Source organism: Struthio camelus, chromosome 23 (genome assembly GCF_040807025.1).
Source record: "Struthio camelus isolate bStrCam1 chromosome 23, bStrCam1.hap1, whole genome shotgun sequence".
Lineage (NCBI taxonomy): Eukaryota > Metazoa > Chordata > Aves > Struthioniformes > Struthionidae > Struthio > Struthio camelus.
The window spans coordinates 6,343,806-6,367,549 of NC_090964.1; the positions used below are offsets into that span (position 1 = coordinate 6,343,806).

The 23,744-nt window shown below is 52.6% G+C and overlaps 2 protein-coding genes and 1 non-coding gene across 16 annotated transcripts in view; all 3 read right to left on the reverse strand.

Moving 5' to 3' along the window:
* Positions 1 to 1,039: 1,039 nt before the first annotated feature.
* On the reverse strand, positions 1,040 to 12,539 carry RCC1 (regulator of chromosome condensation 1). Of its 4 annotated transcripts, none has more exons than XM_009687700.2 (12): positions 12,453 to 12,539; positions 11,995 to 12,041; positions 11,190 to 11,247; positions 7,396 to 7,480; positions 6,569 to 6,762; positions 6,013 to 6,192; positions 5,825 to 5,921; positions 5,083 to 5,205; positions 4,689 to 4,844; positions 4,193 to 4,312; positions 3,482 to 3,634; positions 1,040 to 2,814 (listed from the first exon to the last, which is right to left on the reverse strand). In XM_009687700.2, the coding sequence occupies exons 4-12, from the start codon at positions 7,466 to 7,468 to the stop codon at positions 2,639 to 2,641; spliced, it is 1,272 nt and encodes a 423-aa protein (XP_009685995.1). In that variant the 5' UTR covers positions 7,469 to 7,480; positions 11,190 to 11,247; positions 11,995 to 12,041; positions 12,453 to 12,539; the 3' UTR covers positions 1,040 to 2,638. The 4 variants fall into 4 exon arrangements, with proteins under 4 accessions (XP_009685995.1, XP_009685996.1, XP_068773820.1 ...); XM_009687701.2 differs by having other exon boundaries at positions 1,046 to 2,814; positions 6,569 to 6,756; XM_068917719.1 differs by lacking the exons at positions 11,190 to 11,247; positions 11,995 to 12,041; positions 12,453 to 12,539 and adding an exon at positions 8,521 to 8,603 and having other exon boundaries at positions 1,046 to 2,814; positions 6,569 to 6,756.
* LOC138062075 (small nucleolar RNA SNORA73 family) lies at positions 12,163 to 12,367 on the reverse strand. The gene has a single exon (XR_011136074.1). It is a non-coding gene; the product is annotated as a small nucleolar RNA SNORA73 family (small nucleolar RNA).
* Positions 12,540 to 13,070: 531 nt separating the features above from the next.
* Positions 13,071 to 23,744, reverse strand: part of PHACTR4 (phosphatase and actin regulator 4) — a 70,316-nt gene continuing 59,642 nt past the window's right edge. For all 11 annotated transcript variants that reach the window (XM_068917725.1, XM_068917723.1, XM_068917731.1 and 8 more), the window contains 8 exons: positions 20,565 to 21,141; positions 19,652 to 19,875; positions 19,037 to 19,187; positions 18,365 to 18,420; positions 17,332 to 17,393; positions 16,179 to 16,316; positions 15,438 to 15,514; positions 13,071 to 14,669 (listed from right to left, as the gene is read on the reverse strand). In XM_068917725.1, coding sequence (XP_068773826.1) covers positions 14,654 to 14,669; positions 15,438 to 15,514; positions 16,179 to 16,316; positions 17,332 to 17,393; positions 18,365 to 18,420; positions 19,037 to 19,187; positions 19,652 to 19,875; positions 20,565 to 21,141 — 1,301 coding nt within the window. In that variant the 3' untranslated portion in view covers positions 13,071 to 14,653. The remainder of the gene's footprint in view (positions 14,670 to 15,437; positions 15,515 to 16,178; positions 16,317 to 17,331; positions 17,394 to 18,364; positions 18,421 to 19,036; positions 19,188 to 19,651; positions 19,876 to 20,564; positions 21,142 to 23,744) is intronic.

Below are 23,744 nucleotides of genomic sequence, written 5' to 3' on the forward strand. Positions count from 1 at the left end.
CCCCTAATGAAAGCATCAGCCAGCCCGTGCTCTGCCTTCGAGCCCTTCCCTGGCCGAGGGACACCCACCGCGGCTGAACCGCGGATGCCACCCCAGCAGCCACCAACAACAGTCACCCTCCAGTCCAGCGGGACAGGGAGTAGGGGGGCTGTGACATATCACCCAGCCTGGACCGATGCCCCTGTCCCAGCTGTAGGGGTTAGGGAGGGACAGATCCCATCCCGTGTCCTGTTCCCACCTCGCCCCATCTTGGCCTTTGGGGTGGCCTCAGGCAGGACAGGGTCAGCAGCCCGGAGGGCCCTGGAGCGGGAAGGGGAGAGCAGGGTCCCCCAGGGACCGTCTCCTCTCCTGTCCCAGCTTCCCTGAGAGCAGCGGTCCCCAACGCCTGCTCCTGCTGCCATCCCGCGGCCATGTCCCACAATTGCACACGTGCACGGGCGCACGGCTGCAGACAAGGCTGCGTGGGGCCACGGCAGGACCCAAGGGTGGCGTCCATCCCTGCAAACCAGGTGCCCATCTTGCTCAGCACCCGTGCCCAGGCGCCTCGGGCACACACCGGCGCTGCCAGCGCTGCCAACCCCGCGCAGCCCCCGCTCCGGGGATTAGCCCTGCTCCGACCCATCCCAGCGCGGAGCAGCCTCCGAAGAGGATAAACACAGGCGCCGGCACCCAGCACCGCTCCACCGAACACAAGGGCTTTCATCTCACAGCAGGGCACACGGGGAGAGGGGATCTTCAGTCCGTGCCTCCATCTCCCCTCCTTAGTGCACGTTAAAGGACGCAAGCAGGACGGGAAAGGCGCCAGAGACCCCGAGCGCATCCGTGCGGAGGCTGGCAGAGGGCTCAGCTCACGGCACGGCTCCCGATGGAGCAGTCGGGGACAGGGCTGGCAGAGACACGGGAGGCGGAGGGGAGGGAGCTGGCCTGCCCCGGCCCTGCCGTCCTCGCAGGGGTGCTGGCACCCGCGGCATCAGCCCGGAGCCAGGGCCGGTGGCCCCAGGAAGGCCACCCACCTCTCCAAAGCATGGGAAAAAGCCCAGGGTTTATCAAAACTCAGTTTATTCCAAATGTTAAAAGATTACAGGTTTTTTTTTTTGCCTCTCTTCCTCATTTAATCAACCAAAATACTTTACATTTTCTTTTAAAAAAATTCAATCTATTCTGAGCCATTGTACAATTCCCAGCCCCCCAACCCCCCTCCCCTGCACACACACCACTTCCCCCCTATTGCTATAACTTAACTTATAAAATTTATCTTTGCAGACCCCCCGCTTCTCAGTCCAGGTACCTGGAAGGCAGCACGGAAAGAAGAAACGGGGCAAGCCGGGCACAGGGTGCGAGACCGGTCGGACCATGAACGGTAGGTGATGGGGAAGAGGGACAGTCCAGTTGTTTTGAGTGATTAAATGCATAGTTGGATTTTGTCTGTCTTCTCAGCAAGGCCCTAATGGCAAACTAACCCCCTTCCTCAGCAAACAGAGAGGAAAGGAATGAAAGAAAATAAAAACAACAACTCCCCACCAGGGACTGTATTTTGTTGGATTCCCAAGGCCAAAGGGAGCAAGGAGGAAAGGTGACTGCAAATGACTGCAAAAAGCTGGCACGGAAGGAGGAGGTTGTTCCAGGAAGATGGGAGGCAGGAGTATTTGATTGAGCAACCTGCTCCCGGTCTCACCTCTTGCAGGATTTTGGTTCAGACCCCTAGGTAGCCAAGCATGGGAGGCAGGAGCCCACCTCCTTGAGCAGCAACCCCAAGTCACACTGGTGGCTCCAAAGCCAAGGACACCTCTGTGTGTAACAGGGGCCAGGCAATGTCCAGCCACATTCCCACTCCTGGGAGACCAAGGCTCCCCAGACTCACCGCGGAGCACACTGGCCGGGGTGAGAGCTGGAAGTCAGCACCTCTCCAACACAGCAACAAGATCCCTGCGAGGATGCGTCGTGTGCAAGAGGAACAAAAAAAAACAAACAAAAAACAAACAAAAAAGAGAATGCCTCCTGTGGCCCCTCCACGCAGGAATGTTTCTGCTGGACTGAGATTTCACCCCGAACAAGCTGAGAGGGGTTTGGTGAGTGGCAGCAGATAAAGCTAAAATAGGAGAGGCCAGAGGGGCACAGAGGTAAAAGATGCTCAGGTTAAAGGGTTGGGGGGAGCACCTGGAGACTAGAGGAACATGGGGACCTCAGCCTCAGATGCCCAAACCCTTCTGTGTAGGAAGGGACAAGGCCCTCGGCTTCACTGGGCCAGGAAATATTAAAAAACAAAACAAAAAAAGGAGGTGGAAAACCCACCCAACTATAGTCTAGGAAGGGACCAAGCTGAACTGGGGAAGCTGAGAGAACACCAAGGGAAGACAGACACACACTTCCAGAGGAAAAAAAACAAGCATCCCTGAATAACCCTGCTCCAGGCATGCAGATACTGCCTGGGGACCTCGGGGGATCAAGACCCCAGGGCTCGGCTCCGCAAGCCTCCTTCCTGTCCTCCCCAACACGTTCTGCAGAAGGTCATGGGAGACCAGACCTGAGAACCTCACCCGACCTCACGCCCTGAGCGCCCCGGGGCCGAGGGCGGATGGTGGGTGTGTGTGCTCGGGCCTCGCATTCCTGCTGTGCTTGGCTGCGCGGAGCAGCTTCATCAACTCTGCTCCTTGTCCTTGACCAGCAAGACAGTGTGTTGGCCTCCACTGGACACGGCCAGGACTGTGCGGTTTTCCAGCTGCTTGCCCGTCATCTCCACGGGGCTCCAGATATCATCCTCCTCCCCTGTGCCCAACTGGTAGTTGGTGCCCATGCCCCAGGCAAACGCTCTTCCTGCAATGGAGGCGACACAAGTTTGGCTTCTAGGCGAACGCTGGACCAGGCGGAGAAGGGATCCAGCAGCCAAAGGAAAGGCAAGTGGATTTCAAACCCAGGCAAAGGCAAAGGGGCTAACCAAAGAGTGCCAGAGACACAGAGCAAGGCATCTCGGCAACACCTGGCAATTCAAACTGGCTAGAGCCTTCCTTTTAGCCAGTGTCTTGCCCCCAAGAAGCAGGACGAATCCATCAACACGCTGCCCGTTCTCACAATACAGCAAATCCTCCTTCCTACACCTGCGGGCTGCACACATTACACACGAACAAACCCTGCGCTGGGGCATAAAGAGGGCCTGCAACAGGAGTTTGCAGCTCAGAGGAAGGATTGTCAGACCAATGACCCCCTCCTGGACCAATAACCTCTTACAAATCTGGCTGTTGAGCAACTACAAAATACTTGAGCGGCTGCTGCCCAGTCCTGCGCCGCGCAGGGCGCTCAGCAGGGGCTGCGCCGGACCCGAGTCTAGTCCCAGCCCAGCCAGTAGCGTGTGACGAAGCTGCCTGGGGCTGGCTGGTTCCAGGGGACCGGTTGGGCAGAGCCCCAGGTGATGGATGAGGGGTGGGAAGGGTACATAAGGCAGCGCTCCCAAGCCCACGGAGGCACGGAGGCCCCCAGCACTCACCATCACTGCTGACAGCGTAGCCGACTGATGCGCCGCATGCAACAGAAGAGACGCTGGGGAGCTCCGGGATGACTGTGGGGGTGCTCTTCTCTTCTGCCCCTTCCCCGAGACCTAACCGACCATACTCAGCCCTGCCCAGGCTGTAGGCTTTACCTGGGGCATGACAGACACACACAGGACGGGTGACTCAAGAGGGAGAAGCCTGCAGTAGGCCATAGCAAGACCCTCCTCCCTCCCCCAGGTCTGACTCCTGGAGGAGTCAGGAACATCGTTCCTTCCCTACCACATCCATCAGCACATGCTCCAAGAGCCAAAAGACGCTAGATCCCAACCAGGATTCCCCCTCAGCTGCACAGTGGGATGAAAGCCCCCAAGCGTCCCAAAATTGATAGGAACGATGAATACCTGTCCAGACTGTAGAGCCTGAGCCCAGAGTTCAAAAGTAACTCTGGATTTCTGTCATTATCCTGGCTCTCTGCTGCAAATTCATACCACCTTTTCAATCCCTGACTACGTTTTTGGAAAATCCAAATAGCCCCTCCACAACACGTCCACACGGACGACGCGACCACACTTGCCTGGAACACCAAGGATTTGGAGGGCTTCAGCGTTTCACCACGACCCCCAAAACCTCCACAGCTGGGGCAAGAATCAAGGGACGCCCCTACCAGTTCATGCAAATCCCATCCCGTCCGTCACGCTGGCGCTCACCCTCTGAGTCCATGCACACCGTGTGGTGCTGCCCACCGGAGAACCCAACCCAGGACTTGGTGGAGTTCTTGAACGACGTCAGGTTCTGCGGAGAGAAGCAGGGCTCGGTGCCCTGGGTCCCTGCGGGACGGGGACGCACAAACCCAGGCAGATCAGGTATATGGGCATGGACAGCGCAGGCCAGCCACAGGCACTGAGCTACCCATCCAGGAGCCCACCCCCATTAGAGAACAGCCCAGCTCCCGAAAGTCAAACTTTTCCTCAAACTCACTAGCTGCAGAGAGCTTTGCAGGGTGACCCCCCCACCCCAATTTCCAGCTCCGGGATGTCCTGCAGTAGACACCTGGAGGAGGGTGCACGGAGGGTACATGGTGTTCTGGATCGGGGGACCCAGATCCAGCGGGGTCGCCACCGCAGGCCAGGACAGCCAGGGAGCCAGGAGTCCATAGCCAGACCAAACAGTCAGGTGATCCGAGGGGACAGAAACGAAGCTTACCCAGCTGGTGATAGTTAGAGAGACCAAAGCCATAGATGTGTCCCTCCTGCGTGACGGCAAAGGTGAAGTAAGCCCCGCAAAAGGCATCCTTGAAGCGCATTTTGCCTCTGTTGCCTCTGCCTTTGACAGGAACACGCTGGGGGACCAGCAGGCGCTCTGGGGGCAGCAAACAAGGGGTCAGGTGCGAATTAATGATTTACGCCCTCTTCATCCCCCACGCAGATCCAGATCACTGAATTCAAGTAACTGATTTACAAATAGCCCTTGAGCACCAGGGGAAAAGACCTGGTAGTGAAGAATATGCAGCCTCCTCAGTCAAGCCGAGTGTTGCTGCCCAAGGACAGAGCCACGCTCTCCGCAGCATCAAGTATCTCTGAGCAGCAAAGCAACTCACGTAGGCCTTTCCTTCCGCCTCGGTTGGCAAAGAGCTCCGGCACTCTCCCCAGCTGGCCCTGCTCACCACAGCCACATGTGAAGAGGTCACCGTCCACTGTCAGCATCACTAAGTGGTCGTTCCCTGGGGGGAGACGACGAGAAAAGTGAAGCAGCAGTCACATGCTCAGATTCCCTGAGAAGCCAGCAAGACCCAGGGTATGAGATCTCGTGTTTAAATCCCAGCTATCCAAGCCTTTCAGAACTCCGTGGGGTTTATTGCACCAGATACCTGGATGCCAGCTTCTGGAATGGCTTAAAATACCAGGATCTCTCTCTCCACCTAATCCCACTCCCCGGTCTGAAATGCCAAAGGAGTTTTCCTGGGAACATTTAGAGGAACAGGTCACCCTCAGCCTCACCTGGGCCTTGGACAAGATTCCTGGCTGCTCTCTTCAGCTTCCCCACCTCTAGAAGAGACTAGTGCTTTGACTCCATGGGGTCACACAGGCTTGGTTAAGTTACTCTTACAGAGTGTTTTAAATCAGATTGGGTCAAACTTTAATAGCTTCTAGCTGGGGCTAGAAGAGACACAAGGTCTGTTTGCTCAGGAACCAGAAGGGAGCAAGCACACCCTAGCAGCCGGCTGAGAGCAGCAAAAAGGGGAAAAGGGATATGGTTCACTCTGGACCTTCACCCACCCCAGGGGCTGGAACAGCCTCGTTCAGCAGCCTGATCAACACACACACCAGGATCTTGCTCACCTGAGACAATTTTAACAACCGGTCCACCGAGCTGAAGCAACACAGGAACTGAGCTCTTCTTCATGGGCTCCAGCAACCCAATCACCCCATTGTTATCCTGGATGGAAAGATGGACACAGGGAGGTGAGTCACTGAAACCAGACTAGCAATCACCAGCAGAGCCTCCCGAGTCCAAGAAATCAACATACCCGGAAAGAGCCCCAGACAAAAACCCTGCCATCATCTGTCAGCGCAGCTGTATGACTGTCTCCTGCAGAGACTTGCACCACCTTTTCCTGCAGCTCCACCTCCCCTGGCTTCATCTCCGACCCTTCTGCAGAGGTGTCACGCCCAAGGGCGCCTTCGTCATTGCAGCCAAAGGTGTAGATCTGCAGATGAGAGCGTCCCAGTGAGGAAGAGACCCAGAAGGACAAGACGAGCATGAAGCCGGTGGACAGAGACCCACCAGGCTGAACTCTTCCCACTGCCCTCCAAAATTTTGTGGTCCAGCACACAGAGACCATGCTCATCCTGGGAGCTGGAATGAGAAAGACATGCAAGCTGCCGTCTAGCAGTACCAGCATGCTGGTGGCAGCTACACATCGGGGCAGAGCACAGGTCTGACAGGCACAGTGCTGCCTGCAGGTTGTGCAGCGGGGATGGCCACTCCGTGGGGCTCTGTTCACCCCAGCGGAGGCAGTGAAAGACTTTCCCGCTTGGGTTCCTGCACGGTGTCCCCTCCCCAAACCTCAATGCTGTACTCACTTTGCCCGTCTCGCTGAGGCACACCGTGTGCATCCCTCCTGCTTCCACCTGGACGATCATCTCCGGGAGCTGCACCAACGCTGGTTTTTTCCTCTCCATCACATCCTCCCCCAGGCCCAGTTGCCCAACATCCCCCTGCCCCAGCGTAAGCACCAGGCCAGGCTCTGTCCGGTGTGAAGGGTGGCAAACTGCATCTCAGGAAAGAAAGGAAACATGTAACATACTGGAGAAAGAGGAAATAGCCCTTCCATCACAGCTGGTCCCCAAAAGCTCTAGGAACGCTGAGGCTTGCTCAAAGGCTGCAGGTCCTTAGACTGGGTGTTTGCTTCTAGCAGGACACTGAAATCCAGGGGAAAATATTTAACTGAACAGACGGTGCTGTCAACACACCTAACCCAAACCTACAGCAAGTCCCAAGTACCAGAGAAAGAACAGAGCTACCCAGAGAACAGGGGGATCTCCCAAAAGCGACACGCTTCCAATACGCTCAGCATCCAGCAAAACCAATGCACAGACCTAGTGTGGACAGGCAAAGTCCGGGCTAAAGAGAGCGGCCTGGTTTCTGGTGGGGTTTATCGCACAGGTGCCAAGCACAATTTAGAAACGGCTCTGCCTGCAGAAGCTAAGGACAGGGCCAGCAGGGCCTGAAATTAAAGCAAGTCATCAGAACATAGGAGGTATAAGATATGGACAGCAACAGATCCGCTCATCTGGACCGGATGAACGAATGATCTCAACCAGGCTCCTGTCTTCAAGAGCTCCAGGAATTTCAGCAGACAGTACAAAAAGAAAAGAGGAAAAACTCAGCTCCCAGGGAGTTTTCTTACCTTTAAGCTTCTTCCTTTCAGGAGACCCTTCCTCTGGTGTAGGGCTTTTCTTTGCAGTGCGTTTTCCTGGCATATTGCTTTAGATCTAAACAAAGACACTCTCTGTTAAGCTACCATCTAACCAGGAGTTTGCTGGAAAGTTGCAATGCAGCTGTCTGGTTTTTTTTTTCTCTCTCTCCTAAAGAGACATTCTGAGATTTCTCCCTTCTGCTTTCAGATCACTGGAGCTCGGGTCTTCCAAGAGGCTGATGAAAGTGAATCAGGATTCAGGCACCAATCTCTACCCCCATTTTGAAAAATGCAGATTTTTTTCCCCTCACGTTATATCCACTGCCTCTGCTCTCAAACAAGAGTGAACCTTTTTCATCCTTCCCATCAGAGCACTTGCTAACAGTCTCGGGAAGGAAGCAGAACAAGGCAAGTGACTGTTCCGAGCGCGACTGTTCCCCCCTCTGCCTTCTCCACCTCCACCAAAGCACTCGGGAGTTTATGCCCTTCTTTCCAAAGGCCCAACTAGTCCACATCCCATCCAGAAACGCTGCCGCTTAGACTCTCGCTACAGAGGCACTCAGAGAACAGAGGCGGTTTGCTGCCTCAGAGCACCCGCCAGCCCCTTCCAGCAAGGAAGCGCTCTCGAAAACCCAGACCGTGGAAGCACATTCAGCAAGGTCTCAGCGTTTAAACAGACAAACCAGCGTGTCAGAGCCTCCTTCTGCTTTCCGAAAATTACTCGGGGGGGGGGGGGGGGAAGGGAAGGAAGGAGGGAGGTGGCTGGCGGATTTCTAAGGACAGCAAGATGAAGCGCCTGCGTTTCCAAAGAATATTAAAGTGACATAATTACAACGCGTAAGGCCACAGTCTCAGCTCACTTCGGAAGAATACTTTATGTTTTTTCCCGCGCTGCCCCCCCCTTCCTCCTCCTCCTCCTCCCTTGATACTCCGCTCCCGGAGCCGGAACGCTCCCGCGCAGCCGCCCCACGTGGGGCCGCGCAGGCCCAGCGGCCGGGCCTCCGCTCCGCTCTCCCCTCCGCCGCCGCCGCCGGCAGGACGGAGAGGAGGAGGAGGAGGAGAGGGCGGGACACCCCCGGGGCCGCCCGGCTCGGGGCCGCCCGGCGCCGCTCTCACCTCCCGGCTCCTCCGCCGCCCCGGCTGGCCCGCTCCCGCGCTGCCCCCCTCGCCCGAGCATGCGCGGCAGGGAGGCGGCGGGCGCCCCCTGCCGGCCGCGCCGCTCCCCGCACCGGACAGCGCGGCCGCCGCCCCCCCCCCCCCCGCCGCCCCGCAGCGCAGCGCAGCGCACGGAGGTTTCTTCTCAGCTATCAAGGACGGCAAAAAAACCCGGGCCCCGCAGTGAGCAGCCTCGCCCCAAGCTCAGCCCGGGATGGAAGCGCAGCCCCTGCCGCCGCAGGCAGCTGCGAACAGCAGCCAAGCTATGGTTCCCATTGAACTTTTGTCTGGTCGCAACAGGGAGGGGGAAAAAGACAAAAAAAAACACAACCTATCACAAACTGAGCTCACAGCAGGGTTAGCTGTCCCCGTTACAGTGCCATGAGCTGAGCGAGGCAAGGCAACAGGATAAACCCCAAACTCTCCGTGGAGGCATCCACTAGCATTGTCCAAGCAAGAACTGGGGCTGTGGTCCCTGAGCCTTTTGCGCACATTGCACTTCTACAAGGACTCACGATCTACTGTTCATCTGCTGGTTTAACAAACACTTGGATTTGATGTCAAGTGTTGTAATCAGATTCACACCCTGAGGACAGGACATCCCACCCCACGGCTGAGGCCTGCTAAGGGGCAGTGGGAGTCATACTGCAGCTCCAGCTGGAGCCCAGGTTGTGAATTACAGTGAAGCAGGTGAAAGTCACTTGCAGGTGTAGGATTTAAACCAGTTTGTGACAGGATGCAATAGGAAAACAAGCACTTGCCAGCTCAGAGTTAGAAAAAGACAACCAGCCTATCTAGGAAAGTGCATGTCAAGAAGAAAGCACATCTATTTGCATTTGCCCTTTCCCCCATGAAAAATTTACATGCCATGAGGTGATCTGCAACCACTTCAGCACAGTTCCAAGCCAGGCGCAACCTCAAGTCTTGCCAGGATCAGCTCAAGCTCCAGAGAGCAAGCAGACAGCCCCACTACCCCCATACACCCTCAGCATTCAACCCATGAGCCAGCAAGTTTCAAACCAGGTACCCAAGACAGACAACTGCTCCTCCAACCCTCCCCCACAGGCATTCACCAGCCTCACCATCCGGTTCAAGCAAGGTTCATCGACTCTCAGAGCAAGGAGAAAGGGCATTCTCCCAAGTTAAATAGCCCATGAGCTATTTAACCCATGAGTGGCACCTCTAGGCCAACTCCAGGCAGACTTTACAAGGCAGCTGTGCTGTTCTCAGACTGCTCTGCAGAGCTGGACTTACAGCTCACGACCACACGCTCGCTCTTACCACGTTCCTCGACTGTGCACGCTCCCTTCAGGTCTCCTCCCACAGCAACCTTCAGTATTTTGTCCTTCAAGGCCCTTTTCCTGTTTAGAAGTTTGTCAGGACAAACACCCCTCTGCTCTTTGTGCCCATTCCACTGTTTCAGACTGTGAAACAGGTTTCTCGTGTAACTCATCCTTATGTTCAACACCCAGGGGTAGATACATGCTCCACTGACCAGGTGGGGAACATTGCAGCTATGAAGCAAAGCTGCTGACATTTAAGTTAAAAGTTCCAAAGGGGTTCATAGGTTCAACAGGAATAAAAAAAGCCTCTAAAGCCTTTGACTTAATTGCAGGGAGAAAATATCTCCCAAAGTATGAAGGATATTTGGAACTTAAAGCAAAGGCACTCCACACCCTCCTCCCCCACCAAACCCTACAGACCAGGGAACTCTGGTGGTTGTAAAGGATACAAAATACCATATATTTATCGGTATCCTCACCAGTATATTTAGTGATAATCATGCTGCTGCTATGACCTTCCTAGCTCAAAAGCAGGCATCACTGGAGATGACGCTGGGCAGACTCTAAAGATCTTCCGAAGGACAACCCTGCTACATTAGCTATGAAACCCTAGAAGTTTAGTCATGGGTCCTGAGCTTCAAGGAATGAACAAATGGCCAACAGTCATGCCAGAAAAAACAGCCATACAACACCATTTCAAAGTAATTTCTTTATTTGTCAGGCATAGCATCACAAACCTCCAGGACATTCACAGAAGTAATTCAAAACTTCCTGAACAGACATTAACACAAGCTATATATGACTTTCACGCCATACTCACACTCTTTTGCCTTCTTCCCCAGCACCAAACAATTCATCTCACCTACAACCAGAAAGATTCACAATGGCTTGCTTCATTTCTCTGGCTCCATTTCAGGTTAAGCACCACAGACAGGTTATCCAAACATTTAACAAGCATTCTCCTAGCTTGTGTAGACAACGTGCACTGGCACACTGATTTCAGGTGCTGTGCACCACGGCCCTTTGTTCCTACAGGCTTTCTCCACTATGTTCCTCAGAGCGTGGCTAAGCCGTGCAGGGTCAGCCCTGCTGAGCAGGCCCTGCTTCACTGTGCAACATTCAACAGTTAGCATGCCATGCAACCACCAGGGCCTTTTCTTCTGATACAGCAGAAAACAGCAGGCCCCCAGAATGAGCACATGCTATTAGATAGCCAAATACAGACATCTTCTCCTTCCAGCCTACTCCAGTGTCTGCGGTCTCATTTTGATTCAACACTTTGCATGAATTGGACCTCATCTACTTCCTCTATTTTCTGGTTGGTAGAGGTGCTCTGAGCATACTCACCATCCCACTAGGCAGACAGGTTACTTTCTGCTGTTAGCATCTCACACTCAGTCAGGGTCTGCAATGTTAAAAAAATTCAACAACAAAAAAAAAAGAATCTTAAAACTTGGCAAGTCACATGGGTTTTTTGCTGTTTATGATCTGCCAGGAAGCACTTTTGTTCTCCCCCTTCTGTAAGGGGCACACAGGGTGCTACGATACTAGCATATATTTTTTCAAGGGACCTCTATCTATTCTGTTAATCCATTCTGCTCATCCATTAAATACACCATTATCAGGTACAAGTACCAGGTATCAAGTACAGGACAGTCACATGCTCCCAGTCCTAAGTAATTGTGGCCCGTGGCTTCTTTCAATGTAATCCCAATGCTCCAGTACCCAGATCAATGATCCACGTTGTTCTTCACAGATGATGTTAAAGTCTGCTCTAGGACTGATTAACATGAGCACATGGGCGATTGCCCCAAGCTCACTAAATCCACAAGTACAATTCAACCATACTTCAGAAACGAATTTTTTTCTATTTTTTTCCTTAAGATTCAGAAGTTAACCTCTCTTTCCCCCCCAATCCATCTAAAGTCTTGTGACATCTCAGAAGTGGGGAAATATCTAAAGCTAAGTTTTCGCTCTTAAATAGTGCCTACCAAGTCTATAATGGTATTCAATTACCTCAAGCTGTTGACCCAATTCATTTTGCGTAAGCCAGCTAAAGGAGTATAGTTCAAGCTTCTTTAGAGAACAAACTATTAAGAGAGCGGCATAACTACAAACACGGAACAATATTACATTACTAGTGCAACATTACCTTGAAAAATCAACGCCCCATTCACTTCAAGCTTCTCAAGCTTACAACTGAAATAAAGAAAACAATATTTTAAGTAACCGCTTGCAAATTAGACCTCATTCGCACTTCTCCCCAAAGCACGCGCAGCGGCTGCCCAACCCCAGCGCAAAGCTATCCCCGAGTTACAGTATTTGTCTCCTGCATGGTTTATCTCCTCCGTCACAGTCCGAGGACTCGGAGAAGCAGTAGGAATATGCAGGCTGCAGACCCGAGGCCCGGCTTCTTCTCCAACGTTGTGGAAAGGGACTGTACGTCACAGGCCCGAAGGCCTACGCTCCCCCGCGCCACACGGACAGAGCCGAGAGAGAGCTACTTCTCCGGATATCCACGTTGGGTTTAGCTCCAGAGCGCCGCAGCCACCCTCAACCCCGGAGCCCAGGGCGCCCCCGCTGCCCCCTACCCCCGCGGCGACACCTCACCTCCGCCCTCTCCGCTCGCCGCCCACAAAGAGACCGAGGAGCTCCGCGCCGCGGAATTTATAGGGCGGGGCGGGGCGGGGCTAGCGTTCCGCGCATGCGCCGCCGGCAGCAGCGCGAGGAGACTGCGCAGCTGCAGGTTTCGATTGGGCAGCTGGTCCGGCGCGTGCGCAGTGTGGGGGAGGGGCCGGGAAGGGCCGCGCGTGCGCAGGGAGAGAGCGCGGGAAAAGGGAAAGGAGCTAACAGCGCGTGCGCAGTGGGAAGGCGCCGGGACGGGGCGGGGGACAGCGCGTGCGTAGCGGGAGGGCGCCGGAAAGGGGCGGGGGGACCGCGCATGCGCAGTGGGAGAGCGCCGGGAAAGGGTGGGGGGACGGCGCGTGCGCGGCGGGAGGGCGCCGGGAAAGGGTGGGGGGACGGCGCGTGCGCGGCGGGAGGGCGCAAAAGGCCGAACCCGCAGCAAACGTCCCGGTTTTTTGTATTTCCCCCTAAAGCTGGCATCGCCAGCCGCTGCGGAGAGGAAGAGGAGTCCGAGCATTCCCTCCCCTTGCCCAGTCCCTTCCCAGAAAGTCCCTTTGAAACGCAGCTCTCCCCCTCCTCACACCATGAAGCCATAAAAATCAGTCTTTTTAAAAAACAAATCCTAAAATACTTTTATTCAATAATTAAAATCTGTTGAGGAGGAGAAGGATATACAACAATGCAATGATTTAGTCCACAGCCATACTGGGGGGAGGGGGGGAAGCCATGAAGGAGGACGCACCCGCTGCCCAGCATGGCGGCAGCAGGGGACAAGGCCGCGCGGGCCGCCCTCGGCTCGGCCTCGCCCGGGAGCCGCAGCGAGCGGTGCCGACGGTCCGGGCGAGGGCAGGGGGACCCCGGCGCAGCAGCTCTCGGCACAGCAGGCCCCAGGGAGTGGGCGCAGAGCGGTGCCCAGGCCCGGCCTGCGGCGGCCCCTCACCCTGCGGTCGAGCGGTCTGTGAACAAGGCGAGTCCTCCCGCCCCGCTGCGCCGCCTCCCCTCTCCCCTTCCTTCAGGGCTGGTGGCATCGCAGCCGCAGGGCTAGGCTTTGCGCACCAGAATTAAAAATCCAAACACTCAGGAAGAACCGACAAGAAATCATTCTCCAAAGAGAACGAAGAGCTGTTTTAAGGTCACTTTTTAAACCTCTTCTCCCCCCCCCCCACCTTCCACCCACACAGTGAAGTTATCAAGTTTCCAGTAGGTTTTGCTGTTTTAAAAAAAAAAAAAGAGAGAAAAGGCAAGTTGCACCCTGATCTGTGAGAATTAAAACAAAAAAAATACAGAGGAAGCCACAATAAAAAGAACTAACTACTATCACAGCTTCCCCAAATTGACTGTTGCCTTTCTACAATGTTTTAAGTTCCTGGCTCTGTAATTTGTTAAACAAGCCTAAGTATCTCAAGGCAAGATCTGTTAACATCAGAGCAAGTGTGAGAGAGTGGAGAGGGAATGTTTTTATACATTTAAGGGTTTTTTTTTGTTGTGTGTGGGGGTTTTTGTTTTTGTTTTTTTTTAAACAAAAGATGCAGCATATGTTAATATCTATACAATTCCCTTCCAGGACAACAAAACCATTGGTCAGTAGTGATTCAGGACATTACGTACATTACAGAGACAAGCAAAACCAAAAAAAAAAAAAGAAGAGAGTCACATGTCAGTTGTCTGCCAGGTCAGCATCTGTGCAGGGTTTCTGTACACAGCTAATATACACACGTGCTTCCTGGCACATCCGCTTCTCCATTCCTCAGCTCTCAAACACCAGAGCTGCCGGGTTTTTTTTTCCCCCCTCTCCTTGGTAAGGAGAAGGAAAACTAAGAAGTTCCAATCATAAGGAGTATGTACAGCTGAGAACTGGGCCTGGCACAGTTGAGAAAGGGAGCTGGGGAAGGAACTGTTCATTCACATGTGCGTGGTCTCCCGGCAGGGATGCTGGTGCCAGGAGAGGCATATTGCTGAGCCGTGCGAGGTATAGTGTTCAGTTCCAGCCTGATGGCACTCGAGACGTGTTTGTTCCAGTGAAATGCTACATTCAGACAGGACACCCCCCTTTGCCCCCGAGAGCCCTTTTCTAGGTGTTTTGAAGGCAAATCGTGGAAGAGTTGAGGTTCACCCTCACTGAATTGCCAGGAGATGGATGCTGAGAACTTTCAGTCCTCTCGGATCTCTTGCTCCCTCCCGGAAGATTACGGTCGATGGTACCTAAACGCCCAGTGAAAAAGCCAAGTGTCACCCTTGGAACTTGGGGTAAATGGTTGCTGAAGTGTTACAGATGGACAACAAGAGTAAAGTGAGTTACATCTGAACTCTCAGCCCTCAGTTAAGCTGTTAACATCATAGGATTTCACCCCACCTTAGAAAGCTCCTCTGAGCCACAAACACACTCACCTTAGCCGCACAGGGCAACTTTCAGGGTAAAAAAAAGAATCACTTGGGCCATGATCCACTAGTTACTTTGCGGATATACCAGAGCTAACTACCAAGGTGTTTGGTGACAGACACCTGCCAGCTGCAGTAGACCTCAGAGCATCCTACAAAGAGCGGTCTAATGCTAACCCCATTTTCCAGGAGGCAAAGCTGAGAGGGAAAGCAAAATGCCTAAGGCTGTGGATTCTGCTGCCCATCTCCAGTCCCAGAACAGCACACTCCAGCTACAGTGGCTCCCAGTGGATCACAGTGGCTTCATCTACACCTCAGACCACCTCTGGTCACTTCTGAGACTACTGTATCAGAGCCCCATTTCAGGGAGAAACCATCACCTACTTCACATCACTCTTCCAGTCACCCAGCAACACCCCAAGGTAGAAAGGGGCATGAAACCTGCAACTATTGCACTGGTCATTTTTCTAAGGTTTTAAAGGTTGGCCTCTCAGCACTACCGCAGCAGCACTTGGTCTTGTTGCGCTCCCAACAAGAACAGCAGGAACTCTGAGCCCATGTACAGTGAGCGAGTAATGTATTCTCACTCACCGCGTGAACTGCTTGCTGTCCTCGTGGACTTCCATTTCACAGCTCTTAAATTCATTCAGTTCCTTCCGGATGGCAGCCTGCACAAAGAGGGAGAGATCTTTTTACCTCCCACTAAAGCACCCATCTCAAGTGAGCTTAGATGGGGTAAGAAGATGCTGTACTTCTACACCTGCTCAGGGCTGTTCCACGCCACCTTTCAGCGGTGAAGTGAAGGGTGACCGCAGTTTTGACAGGCAGGGCTGAGTCCCCCAGATCCTTTCAGTAGACAGAGGAGCTCAGAGTGCAGCAGCCTCCCCAGCTTCCTCAAGTCAGCCCACGCTAGACTGAGTTTAATCTGCCCTACCACTGCTACGCTGAGGGCTGGGCAGGTGGCTGGGGTGTGATAAGAACAGGGGATCTTCCCTGCCACCTTCTTGCCTGGGCCTGCCTCAGCCTGTGAGGAACTGCACTCCTCTGACCAACACCCCATGCCTTCTATTCTTGTATCATTTGGGAACTGAGAGGCAGGCCACACTGTTTGGGCTCCACGTTGCTGTGGAGGGAGCAGGAAGCGGGGCTGGGTACAGTGCATGCGGGTGATGGGATACTGCTGGTGCTTGGTGGGGTGGCACAGCAAAGGGAAAGGTGCAGAGGTGAAGCAAGAAGAACAGAGCAAGTCTCCTTTGCTCATACCCTTTTTTGCATGCAACACTCCAGTCTAGCTCTCCTCCCCAGACCTGGGGACAGGACACTCCCTGTTACCTTGTCAGCTGGTGTTAGCTTTGTCCATGGCTTATCCGCTCGCCGGTCATAGTCTTGAGCATCTGTTACTTCCACATATTCATTAAATCTCAGGATCTTCCTGGCCTGCAGCTCTGCCACTGTAGGCCTTTGGCTAAGCTGAACACAAGTGAGCACATGAGTGAGTTTGTACTTTGTCCACAAAGTGGCTCAGGACTAAGTAGCCCAGGCAAAACAAAGCCCAGTTCCCTCATTGGGCCTGAATTGCAGGTACCGCTAGGTCCTGCTCACGAAGCAGCCTGCAAAGGAGTAAGCAAATCCTCTTACAATCTACCTCTTACAAATCCTCTTACAGTCCTCATTTGGACCACGGGGCTGGGCTAGGGCAGAACCACAGCTACATTCCAGAGAAGGAGGATGCCACCAAAGGGTTTGGGTACAGCCACTGCAAGGGCAAGCCTTGTCTAACACCCCTGAGCCAAGCAAGCCCATTTTCTGCTTCAACAGTGGCAACACTCACACTCCACGTCCACAGGCCCTTGGGAAATTCTCCCCAGCAATGAGTAACACAGCTCAAACTCAGAAGGCCAGAATTAACTGCTGACTACGTCTGACACATAAGTGGGATCAACATATTAGAAAACAGGGTGGTATCTCAGTTTCAAGCCATGTTACGAAGGTGTTTGGTATAGATTTAGAGTCAGACTTCTAATGCCATGATTAAACATCCAATTAGAAGCAACTTGGACATAAGAGGTAAAACCACCTGTTGCTCAGCCCAGCTTCTCCCAAGCTGCTATTAGTTTGGAAATGGATTTTGGTGAGCCTGGGGTGGAAAAGTCATGGCCACTTTAGTACTCTGTTTGTTACATTACCACAGCCAGGCCAGCACCAACAAACTTTTCTAGTGGCAGGTGCCAAATTGCGTTGTCATATAGCTTGTTGCGCTTGATGCCGGCTCAGATCTGTCAGTACCAAACATGGCTGCAGTGCCAATGGCTCGCTGTTGCCGACAGATCAAGTTCCAAAGTCACTGCAGGCAGAGGGCACTAGGGACAATTATGCAATAGCCCCATGACTTCACCCACAGCAAGGTACCTACAGCATGCTCACAGACACCATCGTCCCCAACAGCTCTGCCAGATGGCAATCACAGCACGAAAGCCAGCAGTACCTTTCTGGTGAGTCTGCGCTTGATCTCTCGCTTCTCAGCTTGACGGTCAGCTTCATTTTTTGCTGCCAAGGGAAAAATAATCTTTCCTTTAAGCATCACGTATTTGGAAAGTGCTTTACAGATTTGACTAGAGAAAAATAGCGGCTGTATCAACAAACTAGCTACACATCTGAAAGCTCACTTGGGTATGTCTGCACTTTCTTACAGGCAAAGAACACTAACTCAATACCCTTACTTACTGAACATCCCACTGAATGACAGTGGTAATATGGGCCTTAACACAGCATGAATGAGTCATTCTCTCCAGGCCTAGGTATATTCAAGATTAATGGTCCTAGGTATATTAAAGATTAATGGTCATATTGTCAAAATATATCCAAGCCACTTTGCAAACTGAGTACAGGCTTTTAAAAATGCTCCTCCCCAAAGCCATTATAGTAGTAGTTTTAAGAGAATAGCAGCACAGATAAATATTTTAAGTGGAAGTTTCCAGAACTGACATTTCCCTTTCGTCGAGTTGTTTATTTAAATCTTTCGCAAGGCAAGGTATGACCAAGAGAAACGCCATTCACTGGACAATGAACCACTCCTTTCTGGATCATGCAGTACAATGCTGTAACGTCTGGACCACAAACAGAAGTCCAGCCCAACCAAACACACCTTTAATAGTCCTTGCTGTATAACTTCAGAGTGGGGTCTTAACCAGGCTCCAGTGTTTCCATACTTTCCCCAGAAGTGTCAGACAGGGGACAAGCAGTACTTCTACATGATGCTGTGAACTATGTTTCTTGGTACTCTTTCTCTAGCTTCTACCTGAGAGCTCAGAAGCATGGCGGGGAGCATGGCTAACACAGGCAGTTTCCAAAGGCAAAGTACTAGGAAATTCAGTGGAATTGCCTTACTAAAATGTTATAACCAAAGCACAAACCACCATTGCTGCTATTGTGAGCCCCTGGAGTAAAATGTTAAATGGGAAACAAGGCATCAACTATTTTGTTTCAATATTTAGGACCAATAAAGAAGCATTACTCACGCTGAAGTATGTTCCTCTGCTCCAGTTCTTCTGCTGTCGGTCTTTGACTCAGTCGCCTAAAAAGTGGGACAAGCATGTTACGTTTTACCTGGACATAGACAGGTAGGGGATGAAGAATACAACTGCTTGGTTTGAGTGCATCGGAGAACTCTCTACTCTCATCTCATTCACCAGTCGAGCTCGCTGCTATTCTGTTTTGGACTCTCCTCCACTCAAACAGCTGTTCACCCACGGCCTCTCAACGGCTTGGGGCAACTTCTCAGGGAAGTCAAGCAGATAGCAGAGCCCAGGCTTCCAAGCACCCCAGCTTAATCCACCACCTAATGCAGTGAGACTCAGGCTGCATCTCTCCACATCTGTATAATGCCATCCACAGTTTACAGCAATAATGTTCCTTTAAGTCCTTTGAGATTTTTCTCCCTCAGTCCATTTAAGGACTGGGAACAGAAGCCTGCCACTGGATATTGTTCAACTCCAGGAAAAACTTCCCGTCTTTTTAATCGAGGAGGAAAAGCAACACTGAGCCTTTGTTTCCCACAGGCCTGATCTAGCAGCATTGCCCAGTCACTTGTCATGTTCTAGCACAGGCTGCTAGATGAGGCAACAGCTTTGTCCAATCCACCCTCAGGTTGTGCCAATGGCTCAAACAAAACTCTCCTCTCTTCTTTGTACCTGATCAGTGTCGTCCCGATCTGGTGCCGAATTTCATTCCACTCCTCCTTGCTCTTCCGAGGGAAGACAATCTTTTCCTCGTGGAGGGCAGTCGTGTTCCCCAGCTTCATAGCTAGCGTGTCTTTCCTCTTCACTTTGTTAGCCAGCGTGCCTGTGGGGAGGAAGAGCAATGGGATGTGACTGAAGACTGCAGTGCCCAAGCACAGCAGAATAAGCCACGTGCACCCTGGAGTCCTGCTCCCCCAGGGCTTGCTTTCCAAGCTAAGCACTGCAGCTCCTGAGCTAGCAGGAGCTAATCCCTACGGCAAGAGAAAGTTCCCCCGTGACGCCCACATGCTCGGCTAACGCTATCCCACCTGAAGGATGCGATAGCACAGGCTATTGCAGGAGCCATCTGCAACAGAAGGGTGGGGGGGAGAGTCTATCGCCTCAGAGGTACAGGTTTGGCTGCTAGAGCTTTTGCAAAAAGTAGCAAAAGAGGACACGTGGTACATCACAAAACCAACAATCAGCTGCTTTGAAGCCCTGTGTGAGCTAGCTCTTTGATCCAGATCTCAGTACAGTCAGGCATAAATTCAGCAAAGAAAAAAGCCAGCTGCAATGTCAAGGCCTTACTGTTATGGCTTTCATCTTCTTCCTCATCCTCATCATCCTTGTACAGGATGGGCCCCTCCGAGTCAGAGTCGCTCATCCCTTCATCTCCCTCCTGCTCCTCTGGCAGGGCCTGGGGCACCAGCTTTGGGATGACTGTGACACATGGCACGTCTCCAATATACACACGAGGGCCCGAACTCTGCTCCTCCTCCCGGTCATCTTCCTCCTCTTCCTCATCGTCTGGACTAACAAGAAGCACACTTTTAGATCTCTTCACGCATCCCACAGAGGCTGGAGCACAGCCCCATGGAAGGCGGGTCCTGGGGGGAGCCCAGAAACCAGAAATGCAAGAGCAGCCCTACCCTCAAAAGCCCCACGATCGGTGCACCATTCCCTCTTTCCAAAGGACACGGATGCTTTCTGGCTGAGGCAGTGCTGGGGCAGGTTGCTTGCAGAACCAAGCAGCCCTCTCACCACCCCACTCTGGGACCTTCCGATTCAACTACATTATAATACAAGCCAGTCCTTTTCCCACTTCTGTTTTGCAAAACAGGCTCTTAAGCAGGCCATGAATGGATGAAATCCAGGACCTTGTTTTGTCTTAGCGCAATTAAAGACAGGCCTAGCTTCCTAGTATCGGCTTGTATTAGTACTCCGGAGCAGGTTTTCCGCTGTAAGCAGTAAAATCCCAGAACCAGGGTTAATTTCCTGGCAAAGATGCACTAGGCCCTTAAGAGACTGGTACACAGATTCAGCAGACAGGCAAAATGTTTCTAGACTGTGGCAACAAGCAGCATAAAAAATAGCCCTGCCCATAAGTCCTTTTGACCATCAGAGCCTTTCTCCGATAAGCAAAACCACCACCAAAACATCAGAGCCCAGCGTGACCCCCACTGCTGCTGAACGCCACCACACACACACAGCAGGTACTCACACTTTCAGCATCTCAATGGTAACCGGCAGGGACCTCGTCCGGCCCAGGGTGCCGTTGTCTTCTCCAAAGCCATCGTTCTCGAAGAGCAGCGAGTGAGCCCTGTGCGAGCCCTCGGCAGGCGGCGTGACAGGCAGGGGACTGGCCAGAGCCTGCTGGATCCGAATGTGCAAGGGGATTTGGGGCAGCCGAGGCAGCACATGAGGTTCGCCAAACCCTTGCTCTGTCACCCTCTTCATTGCTTCCAGGGACCTGAAGTCTTCAGGTGGAGCAGTCTCTTTGGGCAGGTCGAGGGAGCGCGGAGGGTCCAAGGCAGGAGTGGTGGCAGGCAAGGGGGTGCGTGGAGGCTCAGGCGGTATGTGCGTGGGCAGCGGTGGTGAAGGCGAGGGTGGTGGGTAAGCCGGGGCCCCGTGCACTGGCATCAGGGCAGGGCGGTTAGCCGTCACTGTCCTCTCGCTCAGGGGCTTGGACGCGACAGTTGACTCTGAGCTGTTGTTAGGCATGAGGCCTCTCTTGGGTGGGAGGGGAGGAGAAGGCTTAGACAAGCCTGTACCACTATTCAGTGCTTGAGAAAGTTCAGCTGGGGGGAAAAAAAAAAAAGAGCAACTACATTTAGCAGGGGCTTCACCCTTCAGTGCAGAAAAAGCATGGCAAAGTATTCAGCACCAAGCAATCTCGGCTGCTTTTTCACTAGAATAAGGTGCCAAAAATAACCAGGTTGCCAACCTCTAGTTTGTCCTTTCTGCAGTAAAGGTAAGACTCAGGAGAGCAGCCAGAAACAGGCAGGCTGGGAGAGGTCTGTGCATCCCGCTGCTTTGGAGGAAGAAACAGCACTAGCCCTCGAACGACGGCAGATGGAGCTCACCCAGATCAGCATGCTGCCTTAGCCAAGGAATGCAGGTATGTAGGGCACTTTATGGCTATATTTACAGCATCAGTCTGCAAAGGAATCTGAGACATCCAGGACACCCCAGACTTCGGTTGTGCTAACAGCTCCCTTGCACATTAAAAGAAACTTTTGGGGAAGTCTCACTTGAGGGCAAAAGTCAGTGGAACTGCAAGCAGCAACGTGCTCTCCCCCTTTCTGTTCATCTGCCTAAAAAAATCTTGCTGCTAGCACTTCTTGTCTAAGGATGAGGTTTTGCTCTATTCCCCGTGCACTCTGTTCCTTAAGCCCTGTACGAGCTTATCTGCAACTACAAAAAAAACTCTTCCAAATCCACATAAGAGCTTTGAGTTGGAGAGGGAGACACAGGGACCACATCACAGTAAGGAAAAACTTCTGCAATAGGCAATTCTACTCCTTGCTCCTAGGGAAGGAGTTGCACTAGTGAAGACTGCTCTTGCTCCAAGGGTTTGTAGCTTTTAATATTCATATACTGAGGGTTTCTTGGGCTCAAGAAGTCAGTTTCCCCTGCTTAAAGGGGGTCAAATGTATTGCACATCTTGAATGGAGCGAGTTACGGTCCCAGGGTTGTAGCCCTCAGTGCAGAGCCAGGAGGAATCTGTGCTATCAGGCACCACAAGAGGGTGCTGCAAGCAGGGAGTGTTTCGCTGAGATAAGACTGCAGAACTGGAGAGAGGTAGGCGCATTTTTGGGATGTTTGGCATTTTCAGACCTTCCCCTTATAGATTAAGGGTTAGATTGTGCAAAACATTGAGTGCTCTCAACTCCCATTCGCATCAGCACAGAGGGTTTTCAATATCTCCTCGGCAGCGCTCAAAGCCTGGCAGGACCAGGATCACCTTTGGGTACTGATAGACCCATTTGAAAAGGAAGCAAGTAGTTGGCAGAAGGAACAGGAGACAGAAGGGCTAGGTGCCATTCAAAGCATCCTCCTGAGCCAGCCTGTCTCCCTTCAGTGCGATAAAGGCTCAGCGCACCGAGTGGCACAACCTCTTGTGACCTGCTACCACAGCATGACATGTTGCTCTAGCTCAGGCTACATTAACTATGGCTCCCGAAACCTGTCAGCACTGAGCACTGGGGCTGCCACCGAGCTCATGGCCATCAAAAAAGCACCACTTGCCCTGCTTGCTTTTCAAGGTGTTGTAGATAAAACACCCACTACCCAAAAGCAAGCGTTTCCTGAGCCTTTCCTGCTCAGAAGTGACATTTAAGACACTGGCAACGTAGGAGCCCAGGGCAGAGAACTGGTGCAGTGGCAGAAGGCACTGTCATGTTTGCCTCACCATGCCCCACTACATAGAGCGTATGTGAAAAGAGCATATAAAGGAGCATACAGGTCATCACAGCATCAGTACTTTACTGCAGGTCTACGGAGAGCTCCTGAAGCCAATTTCACTGCTGTCATTTATCCACATGACAAAACAAGGCTTGCACAGCAGTGGCGGCATGCACGCCGCAGTCACAGCGCCGTCGTGCCGAGGATGCACAGCCCTGCGGAGAGCTGCAAAGCCTCTCTCCCCGCATCTGCATTCTCATCCAGGAAACAAAAGAGGGGCTGGCTGCTCTGCTCCCCTCCCCTCCACACCCCGAAAGCCGCAGGTGCACCGAGCCCAGCCCTGCATTGCTGGAGACAGAGGCAGGCTGGCTCTGAACACAGCTTTGATAGATTGCTGTCTTCAGCCACATTTTTTACTCTGCAAGTACCTCCTGCAATTAGCACTGGGGCATTTCAAATACCATCTGTGATGTGTGCAAGCAGCTTAAAGAAAACAAGAAAGTATTTCATCTGGTGCTCAGGCATGGTCAGACTAATCAAGCTGGTCTGGCATACAGGAGCATTTAATACCATATCAAGGTCACTTGCAAAACCTGCTAGAGCACGGAGAAGCCCCAAGCAGAACAGAGTGATGCACTTCATACTGAAAACAGTGGCCCTGGCTACTTCAGATGGTAACTTGCACATGAGCCCAGCTTCCCCCACCACCTCCCAAACCACACCTGTGTAACGCCTCCAGTTTCTGTACAGACATCTCCCATCGATCTTCCCAGGAGCCTCCCTCCTAGTCTGTACTAGCCTCTGCTAATCCAATCTACAGATAAACAGGAGGTCTGTGAAATATGAGGCGGCCATCAACTAGATTCAAGTTGTTTGTCTCGTTCACTCAAGCAGTCTTGCATCTTTAAGGCCTCTGAGGATCTTAAATAGAGCAGGGACTCATTCAGCTTTAAGAAACTCTCCCAGGCTCTTCACCTTAGAAAAGTTACAGTTAGCA

What these genes read in the sequence shown, in the direction of transcription:
- RCC1 (XM_009687700.2), bottom strand. Translation starts at nt 7,468, where the DNA reads ATGCCAGGAAAACGCACTGCAAAGAAAAGCCCTACACCAGAGGAAGGG. An exon ending in AGGCGGAAGGAAAGGCCTAC is followed by an intron (nt 4,845 to 5,082) that starts GTGAGTTGCTTT and finishes TGCTGCCCCCAG; the next exon opens with AGCGCCTGCTGGTCCCCCAG. An exon ending in CTACGCTGTCAGCAGTGATG is followed by an intron (nt 2,815 to 3,481) that starts GTGAGTGCTGGG and finishes CCTCCATTGCAG; the next exon opens with GAAGAGCGTTTGCCTGGGGC.